The sequence below is a fragment of the Ochotona curzoniae genome, unplaced genomic scaffold (genome assembly GCF_017591425.1).
Source record: "Ochotona curzoniae isolate NIBS_2020 unplaced genomic scaffold, NIBS_Ocur_1.0 scaffold_4701, whole genome shotgun sequence".
In the NCBI taxonomy this organism is placed as follows: Eukaryota; Metazoa; Chordata; class Mammalia; order Lagomorpha; family Ochotonidae; genus Ochotona; species Ochotona curzoniae.
The window spans coordinates 41,770,423-41,789,880 of record NW_024467122.1 but is presented as its reverse complement, the minus strand read 5'-3'; the positions used below and the strand labels follow the sequence as shown (position 1 = coordinate 41,789,880).

General features: G+C 46.0%; 1 protein-coding gene across 1 annotated transcript; it reads right to left on the bottom strand.

The window, feature by feature from the left end:
• Positions 1 to 9,783: 9,783 nt before the first annotated feature.
• Positions 9,784 to 15,475, bottom strand: LOC121148599 (purine nucleoside phosphorylase). The gene is made up of 6 exons (XM_040968747.1): positions 15,390 to 15,475; positions 13,023 to 13,192; positions 11,393 to 11,496; positions 11,094 to 11,269; positions 10,811 to 11,001; positions 9,784 to 10,452 (listed from the first exon to the last, which is right to left on the bottom strand). Exons 1-6 carry the CDS (start codon positions 15,398 to 15,400, stop codon positions 10,235 to 10,237), a joined length of 870 nt encoding a protein of 289 aa, XP_040824681.1. The 5' UTR covers positions 15,401 to 15,475; the 3' UTR covers positions 9,784 to 10,234.
• Between the last annotated feature and the right edge of the window lie 3,983 nt (positions 15,476 to 19,458).

Sequence of the window (19,458 nt, the reverse complement as noted above, 5' to 3'; positions counted from 1 at the left end):
TCCGAGTAGCTGCTACTACTTGGGCCCCCTAGCTGGAGTCACATGCCTGTGTGCCCTTACTAGCAACAAGAGGGAGATCCTTATCCTTTACCTTCTCCACTTTGTTCCACTAAACACTCCAGTGCCCGGTTCTCTTGCCCAGTTGTCTTCTCAAACAAGTTTGCTCCTAGTCCCTCATCTACCGTAAGACCTGGAGCTGGTGCCCTATGACACACGCGTGGACGTGCTTGGGATTTGACCTGGGCCTTTGGACTTTGCACAGTAGCTGTTGCTACCTGTTTGGGACGATGCTTCTCACGATCCTGGGGATTCAGTTCTGCCTCACTAACACTCTGGAGACCAAACAAGGACTAGACCAATACCTCGTAGAAGCTTTATTTAATACTGAAATGTTTTGAGAATAAAGAAGAAAAAAAAAAGAAATCTTGTGCTTTCTTGTTGCAATTTGGGGTGAGCCTGAGGCTCAGGCCAGGACTGTGACTCAGCTTCAGAGTCAAGGAGCTGAGACTGAGAACACTACCGCAAAGGAGGGAGGAGCCGCGACGGGCAGCAAGGTGGCCGTAGGTGGGGAGGAGGAGGACTCGCTTCTGCTCCGTGGTGACCACTTCCTTCAGCCCAGTGCTAGGCCTTCTGGTTTCACTCTAAATCTGCTTATGATATTTGGATGCGCTCACTGATCTCAGCTTCTGCGCTGTATTTAGCTGCCACTTCCTAGTTTCATTTCTGGGTGTATTTGTTCTGTCTGCCCTTTCTCCCGTACTGTTTGTGACTTCAGCAGCCATATACACTCTGCTCCATTCTGACAGTGCAGCGGGTACCCCTGCCCTCCAGCATTTCTCGCTTTGTCTGTTTCTTTTGCATGGCTAGATCTTAGCTATGAAGCTGCTCTCAGGCATTGCTCATTGTTGACTCACTGCACTCCCTTATCTTTGCTTTTCAATGTGCATTCAACTGGCTAGCAGCTTTGAAAAACCACACTACCCTCCCGGGCCTATGTGTTTGATGAGCCTCTAACGGTAACGAACCTTTCACTTACTGTTAATATGATATGGAGAGGTATTTCTGATAGGAGCTGAACTCAATGTAAAGGATTCTTTTTCATTGGAAAGTCAGGTTTTCTGAGAGGAGAGACAGAGATAGCTCTTCCACCCACTGCATTCTCCAAGTGGCCATAACACCTGTAACTTAGCCCATCCAAAGCCAGGAGCTAAGAACTTGTTCCAGGTGTCCACATGGGTCAGGGTTCTAAGTTTTTGGGCCGTCTTCTGCTGCCTTCCCAGACCATAAGCAGGGAACTGGATGGGAATTGGAGCAGTCAGGATACGAACCAGAGTCCTTGTGAGATCCAGTGCTTGCAATGGGAAGATTTCAGCAATTTAGCTCTTTCACAGAACCAAATGCAGAGGCTTCAGATGTGTCCCTGTCATCAGTTTTCTGTACTTCTGTTCACCAGGAGATCCATCACTGCGCCTTCAAGCAATCTGCTCACATCTGTGTCTAGAAGTTGATTTAGAGGGAAGTGCAGTACAGCTATTAGGTGTAATTTATTCATCTTTATTTATTTTAAAGGCAGTGTAACAGAAGGAAAAGCATAGAAAAAGAGATTTTCCGTTTGCTGGTTCAGTTCCCAAATGGTCACAGTAGCCAATGTTGGGTCAGCTAGGGACAGCAGCCAGAATTTGATCCAGGTTTCATGTGGGTGCAGGGGCACGGGCACGTGGGCCATCTTCTGTGGCTTTTCCAGGCACATTAGCAGGGAGTTGGATCAGAAGTAGAGCAACCAGGACTCAAACCAGTGTCCGTGTGGGATGGATGCCAGTGCTGCAAGTGGCAGCCTAACCTGCTGCACACGTTCTGGCTCTAGGGAAAAACTTTTGTTAAACTTTTGAGCTTAGCCTTGAAGGATGAGAAAGAGGACTAGGGCTCCACATCAGAATAAACCAAAGCACAGAGTGATGAAGAGTTCTAGATATGTTCCTAAGTCATTGTCACACAAAGGGATCTTTCCATTCCAATCTCTGATCTGCCTCCTGGATGGAATGATGAAAATGATGCCAACTATGCCACAACACTATCTAGCTATCTATTAATGATTGACTTATTTAACATGCAGTGTCAGAAACAGATGAAGAGTCCCAGTACAGTAGCCTAGTGGCTAAAGTCCTCACCTTGTAAACGCTGGGATCCCTTATGGGCTCCAGTTGTGTTCTGGCAGCCACAGTCCCACTTTCTTTTTTTCTTTTTTCTTTTTTTTTTATGATTTATTTAATTTTATTGGAAAGTCTGATATACAGAGAGGAAGATCTTCTGTCCGATGGTTCACTCCCTAAGCGGCCACAACGGCTGGAGCTGAGCCAATCCAAAGCCAGGAGTATCGAGATCTCCCGCGCGGGTACAGGGTCCCAAAGCTTTGGGCCATCCTCGACTGCTTTCCCTGGCCAGAAGCAGGGAGCTGGATGGGAAGTGTGACTGCCAGTTTCAGAACTGGTGCCCACATGGGATCCCAGGCCCGTGCAAGGTGAGGATTTTAGCCACTATGCTATTGTGCCAGGCCCAGCCCCCTTTCCATCTAACTCCCTGCTTGTGGCCCGCACCCATGTGGGAGACCTGAAAGAGGTTCTGGGTTCCTGGGTTTGGATCAGCTCAACTCTGGCTGTTGCGGCCACTTTGGGAGTGAATCAACGGGCAGAAGTTCTTTCTCTGTCTCTCCTCTTCTCTGTATATCTGACTTTCCAATTTAAAAAAGTGAGATGGAGTGACACAGAGATCTTCCATCTGCTGGCTTAATTCCCAAATAACTGTAACCACAGGGACTAGACTCTAGCCAAGAGCCAGGAGTTTCCTCCAGGTCTCCCACATGGGTGCAGGGGTACCAGCACGTGGGCTATCCTATAACTACTTTTCCAATTCCAAGAACAGGGAGCTGGATCAGAAGTGGAACAACCAAGTGCTCTGGGGGTGCTGGCTTCACAAGCAGCAGGCAGCCCAATCTGTTGTGCCACAATGCTAGCCGCTCTGTTTTTATTTTTTAGTGAGCACATCGTAATTTTGTTCAGAGGGTGTGATTAAGCATTTTCATTAATATATACAATGTATAATGATTAGAATAGGATCATTGGCATATCCCTCACCCATACCATTCATCATTCTTGGGAATGTTCAAAATCTTCTCGGCCAATGATTTTGAATTATTCACGTAAGTATCGCCTGCCACCGTGATCCTGCAATGCTGGAGAGCGTGAGAAGCGCCTCCTCCCTTCCTTCCACACACCGGTACCTGGTAACCGCCCCCTTCCATCCTCCCCCGCGGCACCCTTCCCGGGCTCTGATGACCACTCTAGTTCTCTAGTTTCCTAAGATCAACATTTTGACTTCGACATACAAGAGAGAGCATACAGTATCTGTCTTTTGGTGCCAGACAAATTCTTCTTTTTACTTCTCTTCCACATTGAAAAGAGTGCTCTGTGTACTGTTGTGCCTCTTGCTGCTCTGTTTTAATCTATCCTAGAGATCATTTCACATTAATAAATTAGTGTTTTCTTAATGAATGAAGTCAGTGCTGCCAAGTTTACATGCCTGTGATCTCAAAGGTTTTAGAAGCAAAAGAAGAATATATCCTGATTTTTCTTTTTTAGCCACTTACAAAAACTTTATGGCTTATTCATGGTAATGGAGACAAAGACGTAATGTCATCAGCTCATGAAAGGGTGAGGGGAGAGCTGTTCGTTCTGTTCTGGGCCGAAATTTAATTTGGCTTAGATTTCTGTTGCCTTTCTCTCTTGTAAATAGGCCTCTGCTTTTCATTAATGATGTTTTGTTTCTATGGGATATCTTTTGAACAAATACTGGTCATGCGCCTGGTTTTTCTGTTACTATGACTTTGGAACTCAATAAAAAGGAGAAATTTCCTATCTTTAATCTTGCCTGATTTTTAGCTTTGGTCTAAATTAAATTTGATATCCTTCTGGATGAATCTACCCTTGTGTTATTTCTGGGTTGGAAAATCCTACTCCTCCATTTGCCTTTCACTTTCATTTCCATTTTGAGTTTCTATGTCCATTTTATTAAGTTGACTATCTCACTTGCTGTTTTCTTATTTTTCATGTTCATTTTATGTTGTTTTAAGATTTACTTTATTTGTTTTTATTGGATAGTAAGATATACAGAGAGGAAGAGAGACAAAGAGAAAGATTTTCTGTGCACTGATTCACTCCCTAAGTGGCAGCAATAGCCAGAGCTGAGCTGATCCAAAGTCAGAGCCAAGAGCTTCCTCTGGGTCTCCCATATGGGTGCAGGCTCTCAAGGCTTTGGGGCAGCCTTGACTGCTTTCCCAGGCCACACGCAGGGAGCTGAATGGGAAGTGGGGCTGCTGGGATTACAACTGGCACCCTTATGGGATCCAGGCATGTACAAGGTAGGACTTTAGCTACTAGGCTACCGTGCTGGGTCATTTCATGTTCTTTTTATCTTCTCTTATTTGCACTTTTTTAAAGATTTATTTTTATTGGAAAAGCAGATTTATAGAAAGGAGTCACGAAAAGATCTTCCACCCAATGGTTCACACCCCAAATGGCCATAACATCCAGAGTTGAGCCAATCTGAAGCCAGGAGCCAAAAGCTTCCTCTGAGTCTCCCATGTGAGTGCAGGGCCCAAGGCTTTGGGCCTTCGTCTACCGTTTTACCAAACCATAAGCAGAGAGCTGGATGGGAAGCACAGCAGATGGGACATGAACCGGTGCCCATATGGAGTGTTTATGGTTTGAGCTGGAGGATTAGTCAGTTAATCCAATGTGTCAGTCCTCATATTTATATTTTTATTTCCATCTTGCTTGTTGGCTGTTCAATTTTGACAATTTTCATGGTTTTTAAAAGATTTATTTACCTACTTAAAGGCAAAGTTACAGAGAGTATTCAATCCACTAATTCATTTCCCAAATATCCACAATGGCCCAAGGCCTTGTCAGTCTTATCCTAAGAACCTGAAGGATCTCCACCATGGGTAGCAGAGGTCCAAGCATTTGGGCCATCTTCCCCTGACTTCCCAGGCACTCTAGTAGGGAGATGGACCAGAAGTGGAACAGCCAGGTCCTGAACAGGCAAGCAGACATGAATGAGTTGATAGTATCACAAGTGACAGCAACCTGCTGTGTGATAGCACCAGCTGTATATTTTTGACATGCATATTTATTTGTAGTCTGACCCCAGACTACAAAAAGTAAGAATGTTTTCTTGTTCTTTTCTCTATCCCTAACCCTAAACCATTTGTTTAATAAATGAGTAAACATACAACCTCAAGCATCTACTGCTGCTCAGCAGCCTAGGGAGCCATGTTGGCTGGCATCCTGTGTTGGAACTATGAAGGATTTTAAGCTTCCTCATGATTTCATGGGAAGATGATGGTCCACATACAAAACGCACACACACGCCAGCACTTTTTCATGAAACTTAATACATTCAAATTTCAGAAGAACAAATTTCAAATAAGATGAGGAGAAAACAAAAGGACAAAAGTGTTGTGCAGGGTTGTTAAGTAAATGTTACAGTTATTTAGAAACTGGGTGGCCAACCCATGTTGACAAATGGAAAACTCAGGTGCAGACTGATGAGAGTCAACATAATATTATTTACATAAGCCAAAGAGGGTTATTTAGCCCAAGGGCTCATAGTAGCTCACTGAGACAAACCAAACTTTCCAGTTCAGACAGAAGCAGAAGCTTTTGACTCTAGAATTTTCATAGAGAGCTTACTGCATTAGGATGGAAAGCTCCTGTACTGGAAGTGGAGAGACTATGCATGCATGCTCATCTTTGTCCAGTCTAGCTGAGATCACAAGCACCTGTAGATCTGCCCAAAGCTCCTTCAGGGGCAGGGGTGCCTCATAAGTCTGAAGATTATGCAGTGCTCACCATCATTGCTTCAAGGTGCAGTTTGGTTCTCCAAGGATCTCTCAGACTTTCCAGGCTAAGATAATTTGATCTGAGCAAATTCCTGAACCCAGTAAAATCACATCAGTTCCTCGCATCTTTGGGAGACCTGACATAGGGCTTATCCTAAAGTGAAGAGTTAACAAGTATAAAACAGTTTAGAAGCTGAACAACTACAAAGAATCAGGGATTGGCAGAAAATATCCAGCTACTCTTACTATACTTCCATGTTTGTTTTTAAATAATGAATGGTTTGTATCCATTCATAACATAGAATGAGAAATTGGCAGAGTAAGCATATAAGAAAACCTAAAGACTTTCACTTACAAAAAACCATTCTTACAAAGTACCTGGACCATCTTTAGCTGTTTTGCCTGATGCATTAGCAGGGAGCAAGTGACACAGTCAAGACATGAACCAGCACCCATATGGGATGCTGGTGTTGAAGGCAGAGGCTTTACCTGTTACGCCATAACACCAGCCCCCAGAAAGAGTCTTACAACATATTTCACTAGAGTTCAGTGAAGAAAGGAGAGAATGGTGGTTGATAAGAGGATGGAGACATAGGTAGATGTTGTAGGTCGTGGTACAAAGTCTGAGTTTTGAGCATGAAAGAATATCATTTAAATCATTTTTAACTGACTCATCTTTACAGAATTTCACCGATTGCCTCATAGAAAAACCAATGATATGAAGTAAATATGGAAGTAGAGAGATTGATTAGGAGAGCCCTGTAGTAGACCAACCAAGCTACCAGTTGGTTTTGGCTTCCACCATTGGTGGTAATGTTCAGTCAGAAAGAAAAGTTCAGACTGGAGATATTTTGAAGGTAGAAAGGGTTTGCAGTCAAAAAAATCTGAGGAAGAAAGAAAAAAGTTTAGATTGGCTCCCAAGCTTTTAATATGATTTAATAGGTAAAACAAGGTTCCATTTACTCAGATGAAGCCTTGAAGGAAAAAGTGATTTTGGCAGGATAGCTAAATTTTGCTCACAGCTGTGAAGATTGGAAAAATCTTTTCTTCCAGATGGACATATAGAATTTCTACTCGGGTAAATGTGTCTGGACATCAAGCGACAGGGCTTAAGCTACATTCATTAATTTGGAAGTTATTAACACATAAATGGCATTTAGCACATATGGTCTGGACACCATTCCATCCTCATGATGAGAAGAAGGATGCAAAAAGGAAATGTGAAAAGGAGCCATCATGGAGGTACAAGAAAACCAGAAAAGCAGACTGTCTTGGGAGGTGAGTACAAAGTTTTCGGGGCTGGCTCAGTGGTTCAATTGGCTAATCCTCTGTCTTACAGCATTGGCATCCCATATGGTTATAGTTCTAGCTGCTCTACTTCCAATTCGGCTCCCTGCTTATGGCCTGAAAAAGTAGTCAAGGATGACTCAGGTCCTCTTACTTCTGTACCTATGTGGGAGACCTGGAGGGAACTCCTGGCTCTCAACTTTGGATAGGCTCAGCTCTGGCCATTGTGGTCATTTGGGAAGTGAATCAGTGGATGAAAAAATTCTCTCTGTGTCTCTCTCTAAATCTGCCTTTCAAATAATAATAATAAATCTAAAAAAAAAAAAAAACCTACTTCAACCAGAGAGAGTGGTCAAGGTCCCCTTGGCAAGTGGTCTCAGTGGCGTGTGTCATCTCTTGAGTAGAATAGAAACCACAATGAATGAGAGATGGGGAAATAGAGATGAAAAGTAAATGCAATGAGCAACTCTTGAGAAATTTTGTAACATAGGAGAGTCACAGCTGGAGGATAGATGTGAGTTTGGGGAAATAATTCTTTTTTTGGATGATTGGAGACATCCTTTTTTTTTTATTGGAGACGTCTTGAAACAGAAAGAAACCAAGTGGGACTTAGGTAATAATGAAAAGAAGACAAGGTGACCTGTGCTGTGGTGAAGAAGTTAAATGGGACTTTTGGCCATGCAAGGGAAAACCAACCCGAATTCAGCTTCTCTTGCTCACTCTCACAATACAGATCACTGTGATACCAGACATGTGTGAGGTTTTCTCTACAAACCAAGCAAGCAATCAGTTCTGCAACTGACACAAGCTGGATGTTCTCAAATTCAGTTCTGACACTACCTTCCCGGACATAGCATCAGATCCCACGGGTTGAGGTGTTAATCTCCAAGACTGCTCCCCTCTCCCTCTTTAAATGGCAGTTGCAAGGCCCAGGCTATTTTACCTGTGTTTCTGACCAGCCAGCTGCAATCCTGTAGCCATTCATTCTTTTGAGTATTGGGAGAATTCAAGGGAACACTAACATTTACTGGTTTATTACACAGGATGTTGAAAAGGGTAATGGAGATGCCCAGGATGAGGCCTGGGGGAAGAGATGCAGAGCTTCCACACTCTCCTGGTGCAACACCCTTCAGGAATTTCAGCGTTCAGCGGTGTCTGATTACTGTTCTGGAATCTACTGGAGATGTCATTGCATAGGCAGGATTGCTAATAACAGACTGTGTGGGGAAATGCAGCAAGACCTGTCTATTCAGATTCTTGAGCATTTCTTTCTCTTAGAAATGGAGTAGGACTCTTTTGGAATGAGGGAAGGTCTTTAGGTTGCTATGGCCTATATTGGGGAGGTAGCTATGAGTAAAACCTTGAACAACTAATTAGGTAACTATGTGTGTGTGTACATATATGGGGGAGCTGAGAGAGATCATAATATCATAGAGCATTTAACTTATTGTTGGCACCTTAAACTATGGCTTGCTGATGATATAGTTACAACTGTTTGGTATAATATGGATTCTGGAGGGAAGAAAATGAGTGCATGTCAGGAACTTGGTCTTGACTTGACAGCTGTCCATATTAGGGCAGCAGAGCCAGGAAATAAGAAAAAGCATATGGTGGTCTCTTTAAAGACCAATGATTTTTTTAAAGCTTTATTTAATTATTTTTTATTGGAAAGTCAGATATACAGAGAGAGGAGACTCTAAGATGAACTATGTCAATCAGTGGAATCTTCAGCACATCATCATGCTTGGAGTGGCGAGATTGGCAGCGATTCATAACTGTTGAACTATCAAAACCACTTGAGCAAGACCCTCAGAGCATGCCCCACATCAGGGACGTGGGATGGGTGGGAGACTGGGTGGAGCTTCTCCCTTTAACTCCCCCTTTACCTGAGATACATGAAAAAACAATGTGGAAATAACAGTCTTACCCACTTTCTGGTAGCCCTTGAACTGTTTTTCCCATATTTGACTACATAAATTGTCAAAAATTTAAGAATGTGGAAAAAAAAGATTTATTTTTTTTGGAAAGGCAGATACAGAGAGAGGAAGATCTTCCGTCCGATGATGGTTCACTCACCAAGTGGCTGCAACAGCTGGAGCTGAGCCAATCCAAAGCCAGGAGCTTCTTCTAGGTCTCCCACCTGAGTACAGGATTCCAAGGCTTTGGACCATCCTCGACTGCTTTCCCAGCCTACACATGCTGTTGGGTGACTTTCTGTATAGCCACCCCTGCCCCAGTCCTAGTTTTTACGCTCTCCATTGGGAGTAGTATCCCAGGAGGGAGAAGCCCAAAATTTCCCTTGAGCATTCCCACTTATGGATTATGTATGCTCCAAGTGGTTCTGGGATTAAACTTCACAGATTTAGGAGTGAAACCAGAAGGCCTAGCACTGGGCTGAAGGAAGTGGTCACCACGGAGCAGAAGCGAGTCCTCCTCCTCCCCACCTACGGCCACCTTGCTGCCTTTCGCGGCTCCTCCCTCCTTTGCGGTAGTGCTCTCAGTCTCAGCTCCTTGACTCTGAAGCTGAGTCACAGTCCTGGCCTGAGCCTCAGGCTCACCACAAATTGCAACAAGAAAGCACAAGATTTTCTTTTCTTTTTTTTTTCTTCTTTATTCTCAAAACATTTCAGTATTAAATAAAGCTTCTACGAGGTATTGGTCTAGTCCTTGTTTGGTCTCCAGAGTGTTAGTGAGGCAGAACTGAATCCCCAGGAACGTGAGAAGCATCGTCCCAAACAGGTAGCAACAGCTACTGTGCAAAGTCCAAAGGCCCAGGTCAAATCCCAAGCACGTCCACGCGTGTGTCATAGGGCACCAGCTCCAGGTCTTACGGCAGATGAGGGACTAGGAGCAAACTTGTTTGAGAAGACAACTGGGCAAGAGAACCGGGCACTGGAGTGTTTAGTGGAACAAAGTAGAGAAGGTAAAGGATAAGGATCTCCCTCTTGTTGCTAGTAAGGGCACACAGGCATGTGACTCCAGCTAGGGGGCCCAAGTAGATAGCAGCTACTCGGATCCGAACACGGAGAGGCCTGGCCACCCCAGGGCTGGTCAGCTGACATTGCCAGGGAGCGGAAGGCTGGACACGAGAATGGAGACAAACTGTTCCAGTTTATGGGCAGCTTGTTTCCCGGCTTCCAAGACTTCCTCGTGGTTGGCCTTTTCCAGCTTTTCATAATCAAAGATGACTTTGTTAGTGATGAGTGAGAAGCCAAAGACTCGAAGTCCGCAGTGCCGGGCGACGATCACTTCTGGCACGGTGCTCATGCCTGGTGGGCACAAGAAAGGAAAGCGACTGTCAGGATCCTCGTCCTCAGCCTCGGCTTCCACTCTAACTTCACTGCAAATGTTCAATCCCCAAACGCATAAAAGGACACTCAACACTAAATTAGCACGGGGCTTATTGCTCCGTATGACTTGAAATAAGTGGGGCTTTACAGGGCTTATTTCTGCATTGCTTATACAACAGTACCGAAGCCATGTTTTTTATAGAAACAAAAACAAACATATTGTGGTCATTTTGAAGTTGGTTCTGTTGACACAGATCTCTCTGTCTCTGAGCCAGAGGTATGGCTGTAACAAGAACCCCTCCCTCTTGAAGACTCCAACCAAAGTTCCCCTTCTCACCAACAGCATCTGCCCCCAACTTCTGCAGCAGATGACACTCTGCGATAGTCTCGAAGCTGGGACCTGCCACCATCACATAGGTGCCTTCTTGCAGCTCTCGCTGCTCCCCCATCTGCTTCCAAGTACTCAGAGCCTTCTGCCTGATAGTCCGGTCATAAGCATCTGACATGGCAGGGAAACGAACTCCAAACCTAGGGCACAAGTTGGACCAGCTCAGACACCGGAACCTTAGGCAAATGCCACGGAGCATGCACATCTAGGAACGAAGGAATGAGACACGTACCTGTCCTCATTGGGTCCTTTGAGAGGGTTCTGTCCACAGAAACCAGGAAGGTTGATGTGATCGCGAATCAGCATGATGTCTCCAACCTCAAATTTGGGGTTAAGACCTCCAGCTGCGTTGGTGACCACCAAGGTGTCCACACCCAGAAGCCGGAAAACCCTCACAGGGAATGTCACCTTAGAAACACAAGATGAGAAAAGGTGTTCTGAACTCTCCCATAGCTGCCTCTGTAGAAGTACCCGAGGAAGCGAGGAATACAACACAACAGACACTTCTCTTCCTTTTCTCTCCGGGCTTACCTTCCAGAGTGGGTACCCTTCATACAAATGGAACCTGCCTTTCATCATCACACACGATCTGCCATTCAGGAAGCCAAACACCAGCTGACCAGCATGACCTGGCACTGTATAACAAAAAGGGGGAAGTGGGGAGAATGATTAGGCTCGGGCTTTCATGCAACACGTAGCCATTGGGCACCTGCTGTGAGCCACTTGCTGCTCCACAGAGGAGGGCATAATTAAGCAAAAGATATTATCTCTGCTTTCAGCAAGTTTGGTCTGTTATGGTCGACGGGCATTAGTCATAATTATGCAAACACAACCTGCAATTAGAGGTAAAACTGATCCATGTGAACATACAAAGGAAAAGGAAAGGCTTGCTAAAGAAATTGCAAAAGAATGAGAAAGCTACATTGTAAAACAAAGAAAAAGGAGTGAAACATAATGATTGTCATAATGATAGACCTCTTTCAAAATACCAAAATTATCTCCTTCACTCTCCTATATAGCTCCCCAACACGGCAAGGGAGCCCACTTATCACTTAATGCAGTGCCCAGCTCACTGGGGATGGGAGAGGCAGATGCAGCCAATGTCACTACTACCTTAAAACAATTAAAAAAAAAAATAAGAAAGCCTTCCTTTTCGCTGTAATATTTCCTTCTCCAACCCCCATTCTCATCTCTCTATTCTAGGCTTCCATTCTTGTCCAAAAAGTTTAACCATCTTTATTCAAAGGATGAATTCTGCAGAGACAGAAGATAGGAATCTTAAGCATTCATGAATAAGCCCAGGGAAGCAAGTTACTGACAAAATCAATAAGTCAACCAAATAAAGTACCCTTGGCCCTTCCTTGCCAGTTTCACCTTGCCGAGTCTGGCCATTTGGTGCTTTCCCAAGCTCTCAGGGCTCCCCTGTAGATAAGGGTCTATCTGCCGCTTTGCCTTTCCAAAGGGTCAGGTAGTCAGGTCTTTCCACCCGTGCAGCGAGCTGTGGCTATGTCTGCAGAGCACCCTATGCCACCTTTCCACCTGCTGCTGTGCACAAAGGTGTGTCTTAGCCCAGACAGGGAAGGTGTGACTTTGTCCCGGATCTAGATACTGCTTGTCCTCCCACTACTATAGACAGTCTGAACGTGCTGACAGTACCACAGTACCGGGAGGAGGCACGTGGCTGGGAAGTGGGCAAGTGTTTTATCCTGGGGTCGTGAGGAGCTCTGAGTCAGCAAAGCTTAGGAAAGATGGAATGATGCCACCCTAGTTGCGCTAACACATACTTGTCCTATTACCACATTTCTGCCACAAAAGCTTCCATCCCAAGTCATTCTGGCTGAGACGGGACATTTTTCTTCTCTTACATTGGTTGAGCAAATGCTGGGGCATAGGACAATAAGCTTTGACCTCCTTGATTGGATTCCACAGCATCCCATCAATATATATCCCCCCCATCCCAGGGCATCCTGTGAGTGCTGGTTGGAGTCCCAGGCATTTAGGGAGTGAACCAGCAGATGGGATCTCTTCTCTAACTGTCTCACATAAAAATGAAAATTTATATATACTTATTTATATAAATGTTTTATATCTAAATATTTATACAAACATATGTACCTATATATTTCCCTTAGTCCCACCCCCAGCATCCCTCTGATCGTACCTGTACTTTGGGGAAAATTGGGTATCTCACTGTAGTTAAAGGCCTGGGCCTCCGTTAATTTATCAGTCAGACCTCCTAGCCCGGAACCACAGATCACAGCCACTTGAGGGCGGTGCGTGGTGTGAGACAGCAGCCATTCTGCAGTGTTCTGATAATCTTCATATGTGAATCTAGAAGAGAAAACGAAAGTGAGTGCTGCTCCCAGCCACAGGTGTCCAACAAATGACCAACAGGTTGGCAGGTGCACCAAGACAGCAGGGGACAGAGAAACTGGCTCCGAGGAGAAGCCACAGCATACTCACCCACACATTCCACCAGCCCTTTCTGAATTCAGCCCGGTGAGAGATAGACATGAAATTCCCCTCGCGGGAGAGCCTAAGTTTATAAAGCCCATGTCTCTACCAACAGCCCCGCCTCTGTCCTGTTACCCATAGCTGATTTCATCTCCCTTCTTAGATGACTTCATCCAGGCAGGCAGGTCAAAGGCTCAACCAGAGTCTGAAAAGCTTCGGGAGAGCACTCACAGTGGGACCAGTGTGGTGGGGCCACACCAGAGGGCGGGTGCTGGTGCCTGGGGTAGCATTGTCACCCTGGGTTAAGCCACCGCTTGCTTGCAACACCAGCATTCAAATGTCAAGGTCTAGTTCTGGCTGCTCCACCTCTGATCCAGCCTCCTGCTAACACGTCTGGGAAAGCAGAGGAAAAGATGGCCAAGTCCTTGAGCCCCTGCCACCTATGGAGAAGGTCAGGATGGATTCTTGACTCCTGGCTTGGATCTGGCCAGTAGATGGGAGATTCTCTTTGCTCTCTGCCTTTGGAATCAACACATCTCATTTTAAAAAGTGGCTGGAACACTTCTGGAGAGAGGCCAGAGAATTCCCATCCGTAAGCGGCTCACATAACTGAGTCCAAAGTCACTTCCCATCTGATCCCTGTTGTGGACTGGGAAATCAGTCGAGGACAGCCTAAGGTTGCGACCCTGCACCCGCATGGGAGACCTGCAGGAGCTCCTGGCTCCTGGCTTCGGATTGGCTCAGCTCCAGCCATTGGGGCCGCATGGGAATTCAACCATCAGATGGAAGATCTTACTCTTTGTCTCCTGCTCTTTGTTTATCTGACTTTCCAATCAAAATGAAGAAAGCTTAAAAAACAAACAAAAAGAAAAGGATTGCTAACCAGCTCCTGGAACACTGTCTTGCACACCTGACACTTTCTCTTCCTTCTCTTCACCAAGACTCTACGTCCTTGAAGGATCTGGCCACCTACACTACCCAGAACCCCTGCCTCTACTTCGCCAGCAAGAGTAACTCAGAATGCTTCTTACAGTTCCAAGTCCAGTTCTCACTCCCCTCTGAAAAGCCAATGATTGCCTGCGGTGGCACTGAGGTGTGGCAGGGCTGCAAAACTGGCCAAGCCAACTGAGACACTCTTTCCCTTCAAAAGCAGAGCAGAGGAAGCCAGACTTACTCTCCAGGACACGAGGTGGTGGGCAAGGGGGGAACTGGGGGTGATGGTGAGAGCAAGTGTCACAAAATGAAAAAGAGGCAATGAGGCTGGTTAAAAAAAAAAAAAAAAAAGAGTCAAATGGTATCTCCAAGAGGTGCAAAGGAAAGCAAAATGTTGGAGCAGCTGCCCCCTGGTGTGATAGCCCCAGCTCAGGGGTTTCCTCCCTGGCCCTCAGTCCCCCAGGGATTCCCTGATCCCTGGGCAGCCGAAAGTTCCTGTGATCCCCAATGCTGGTGAGTTAGACTGGAAATCACCTGACAGACATGGTGAGAGCGGCATCCCAGAACAGGGTGAGGATCGAGAGGAGGGGTCCCGCTCAGCTCAGTAATAATTTCTGTCTTCACTGGGAGACATCATTCCCCATTGACTGATCTCATCTCCAATTCGGAGGGAAACCAGCGAGAAGCAACCTGCGAGGGAGGCGGGCACGCTTCTCTCTAAATGGGGAACTGGGGCTTCGGGCACAAACACCTCGTGGCTTTGAGATCCTAGGATGGGCTGGAGGGCCGTCTGCCCTGCTTCGAAGCGGGTCCTATGCCTCTGTCTCCACTCGCACCCTAATCCAGGCACAACGGTCCCTTTTACGAGAAGCCCGCACCACACCAACCTGTGCCCTTCCCGCCGCGGTGGCGCCACCCTAGCTCCATTCCCGCGCGCGCCCCTGCCAGCGCGGGCTGCCTCACTGCTCTGTCGCCTCGCCCAGGACACCTAGGTTCCATGCCGGGCCTCTGCATCTCCAAGGCATTTGCGCCCTCTCCCGTCCCCCTCGGGGCCCAGCGAGCCAAGTTTCCCAGGCTTGGTGACAGCCATTTCCCCTTCGCAGCAGCCTCTGGGGCTCCCTGGGCTTGGTGCCCGACTCACTGGTTCTCCATGGTCCCGCGTCGTCCTCTCCAAGAGCCTTTGCCTAGCTGCGATCTGCTCCGACGAGAGAAGCAGGAGGTGGCTGGCTCTAGTAGGCTCAGTTCACTGTTCCCGAGTGAGCACAGGTTTATATCTCCGGCCCAGGATAGGATTTGTATGAAAACAACTGATTGGCTATCCTTTGAGTGGCAACGGTAAAAACAAAGGTATTTTCAGACAAGGGTGGAAAAACAATTGATGGGTTCTGTAGACAGGCTCATGGGAACTACCTAAGCTCCTCAGTACCTCCTCCTTTATCCTATGTGAGCCGCATTCCTGTTTTAAAGATTTATTTAAAGATCTTCTGTCTCATGATTCACTCCGCTAGTGACCGCAAAGGCTGGAGCTGTGCCTATGGGACACCAGGATCAGGAGCTTCCTCTAGGTCTCCCACATGGGTGCAGGGTCCCAAGGCTTTGGCCCGTCCTCGACTGCTTTCCCAGGCCACAAGCAGGGAGCTGGATGGGAAGGGGTGGCAGTCGAGATTAGAACTGGTGTCCAAATTGGATTCGGGCATATTCAAGGCCAGGACTTTATCCGCCATGCACATGACGTTCATTCTATAAAAGCCTGATGCCACTAATAAACTTTGGCTATTGATACAAAAAAAAAAAACAAAACAAAAACAGTGTGTTGTTCATCTCCGCAGTTGCCTTTTTGTGTAATGGAACCCAGAACATCTTTCTCCTCTCTGGGTATAGCTTGTTACACACAAATCATCCTTTCCCGATCTCTCTCTTCCCACTTCCCTCCCCTGTGTCTAGCACACCTCCTCTGGCCACATTTTTAGGTGTGGTCTATCAAGGATGGCACTCCAGGGGTCCCATCCTACACCTGTCCTTAGGAAATCATTTTTACGTATCTTACTTTCCTGGTAGAGTTGGACTACCAATGTGTATTTTATGAACAAGTATGTTTCTGCAGTGTTGTGAACAGAGACTTCGTGGCTCAACCCATGAATTGCCCAAGAAATGTCCATCATCTCCCTTTACATCATCTCACACCACATCTCCACATTCTATTCCTTTAAGACTGCTTTGATCTGCTCTCAGTACTCCAGCCCAGACTGCCCAGGTTCCCAGGTCACATTGCACTTAGCATCCCAAGAATGTCACACAGCACCTCGAGGTCCAAAGAAATACTTCACAGTTTTGTTTTGAAGTCATGTGCTTCCAAAAGCTTACTAATCACTTGGGAAAGAAATATATGAAAACTACAATTTTTTTTTAAAATTCATTCTGAAGAAAATTGCAAGTACTTATGGCTTTGCAAGTACTTACTTATTCCAAGTATTGCTTGGCTTTGTACAATTTAACAAACCTTGAGATCCGACTTTGCAATCCTCGTCTGCTGTTCCATATCAGAAGCATCTCCTAAAACCAGCTTTGCAAACGTATTTTGTCATCGGAAGGAATGTAGCATAATCTAATGTTTAAAAACTCATCTCAAACTAAGAATTCACATAGCACACAAGAACTCTAAAATACTGTCATCTTCCCTTTTAGTTTAAAAAGAATATCCCATGGTATCTTTGTGAGTTTATACTCTGGCGCAGAGTTTAGGAACTATGACCTCGGTTTTTCTGTTACCACATCATCTCTGAAGCTATGGAGTGGAAATGAGTGGCCCATAACCCAACTGTCTGAGTGAATCCCATCTCTGCCCCCTTGCTTACCAGCTGTATGATCTTAGGTAAGTAAAACTATTCCTGTGTCTCAGTTTTCTTATCTGTTAAATTTTGGAAATAATAGCACTTACTATTATACAAAGATTATGTGAAACAGCTATTCAGTGTTTAGACACAGTACCTGGTATTATCATAAATGCACAGGAAATGATGGCTATTGATATCATTATTCTCTTCGCTCTTTTCTAAAGATTTTTATTTATTTTTGTTGGAAAGTCAGATTTACAGAGAGAAAGCGAGAAAGATCTTCCAACTGCTGGTCCACTTCCCAAGTGGCTGCAACAGCTGGTGCAGAACCGATCAAAGCCAGGAGCATGGAATCTCTTCCACGTTCCCATTTGGTTTGCAGGTCCAAAGACTTTCGACCATCCTCCACTGCTCCCCCAGGCCACAAGCAGGGAGCAGGATGGGAAGTGGAGTAGGTGGTACGTCAACTGCAGCCCGCATGGGATCCTGGCACCTGCATGGTCAGGACTTTAGCCATCAGGCTGCTGTGCCAGGCCCTCTTGTCTTCTCTTTCTCTTCTCTCTTCTTCCCTTCTGTCTCCCTTTTTTTATTTAAGATTTATTTATTTGTATTGGAAAGTCAGATATACAGAGGGAAGGAGAGACAGAGAGGGAGATCTTCTATCCGATGATTTACTCCCCAAGTGACTGCCACAGCCAGAGCTGTGCTGATCCCAAGCCAGGAGCCAGGAACTTTCTCCAGGTTTCCCACACAGGTGCAGGGTCCCAAGCCTTTAGGCTGTCCTCGACTGCTTTCTCGGGCCACAAGCAGGGAGCTGGATGGGAAGTGGGGCTGCTGGGATTAGAACATCACCCATATGGGATCCCAGTGTGTTCAAGTCGAAGACATTAGCAGCCAGGCCACTGCTCTGGGCCCCCTTCTCTCTCGTTAGTGCAGACCCACCTAACCAAAATCACAGTTGGGGTTGATTCCTCTGTTAGGAAATGTGAGGAGTCAGATAGGATGATAGGCAAAGTCTCTGGTTCCTGGTGAAGCTACCTTTTCTATGTTGACTATTCAGGAATAATGAAGAATCAATGACCAAAGTACAAGAAGGTCTGGAGGCCTGACTAAGAGAAAAAGAGACCTGAAGCCAGCTTTTCAAAAGGACTTTTTTTTTTTTTAAGATTTATTTATTTGTATTATAAAGGCAAATATACAGGGAGGAGGAGAGACAGAGAGGAAGATCTTCTGTCTGATGGTTCGCTCCCCACATGGATGCAACAGCTGGAGCTGAGCCAATCTGAAGCCAGGAGCCAGGACCTTCCTCCAGGTCTCCCACACGGTCCAGGGTCCCAAGGCTTTGGGCCGTCCTTGACTATTTTCTCAGCCCATACACAGGCAGTCCTTTACCCTGATTGGGAAAGCCTAGCCTCACATCTGAAATGTTTCCCTGTGCAGGAGGCCTCTCCTGAGGGCATGGGAGCTTGACTGAGGACAGGTGGGGACAGGTGAAGGGTCCATAGGCAGAAGCCTTGTACATGGGTACAAGCGGTGAAGGAAGTCGTTTGTTCTGGAGGGCAGTGGAAAGGGGGTGTGTTTTACGTCGGCGATGGTTTATGAGGCAAATAGTAGTGGGAGGAGGTTGATGGGGTTCATGCTACGCATGGAAGCATTTGCTAAGGAATGTGGTTTGTGCAGACTGCTGTGAGGGGGCGGGAGTGGTGCCCAGAAGCGGTGGTGTTAGTGTCAAGAAAGAAGCCGTAGGGCAGAAGGGAGGGTTACTGCCATGGCCTTTAAAAACACATGTGCAAAAAGCAACCGCAACAAGAACAAAAAGTATGTGTATGTTCTTCATTTTAAGTCACCATGCAATATTAACAGCTACATCTTACAGCAGCCAAAAGAGTCCCTTTACATGCCCAGGCAAGAAAAGCATTGTTACCAGCTTAAAAAAGTCAACTTTGACTTGAGAAAGCTTTCAGCTTCTGAGAAAGATGAAAGTGTTAAGAAACACAGCCTACTGTCCCCCGAGCCTGTCTGTGTCTAATAAAGGGTCACCCCTTTACTGCACTTCTTTTTTCTCTCCTGAGCCGTTTCAAAGTAAGTAGATGTGCACATCCTGCCAGGCAACCTTTTGTATATTTTATTCATTTTAAAATTAAAAACAATTTTTTGTAAGACAGGGTAAAAGGGCGAGGAGGGAGAGATCTTCTGACTATTGTTCAGTCTCCGGCTGACTGCAATGGCTAGTGCTAGGTCAGGCTCAAGCAAGAGGCAGGAGCTTTTCCTGAGTCTCTCAAGAGGGTGCAGGGCTGCCTTGGAAGTGGAGCAATTGGGACTCGAACCAATATCCCTGTGGCATCCATCCTGCCACTGTTGAATATGTTTTTTTTT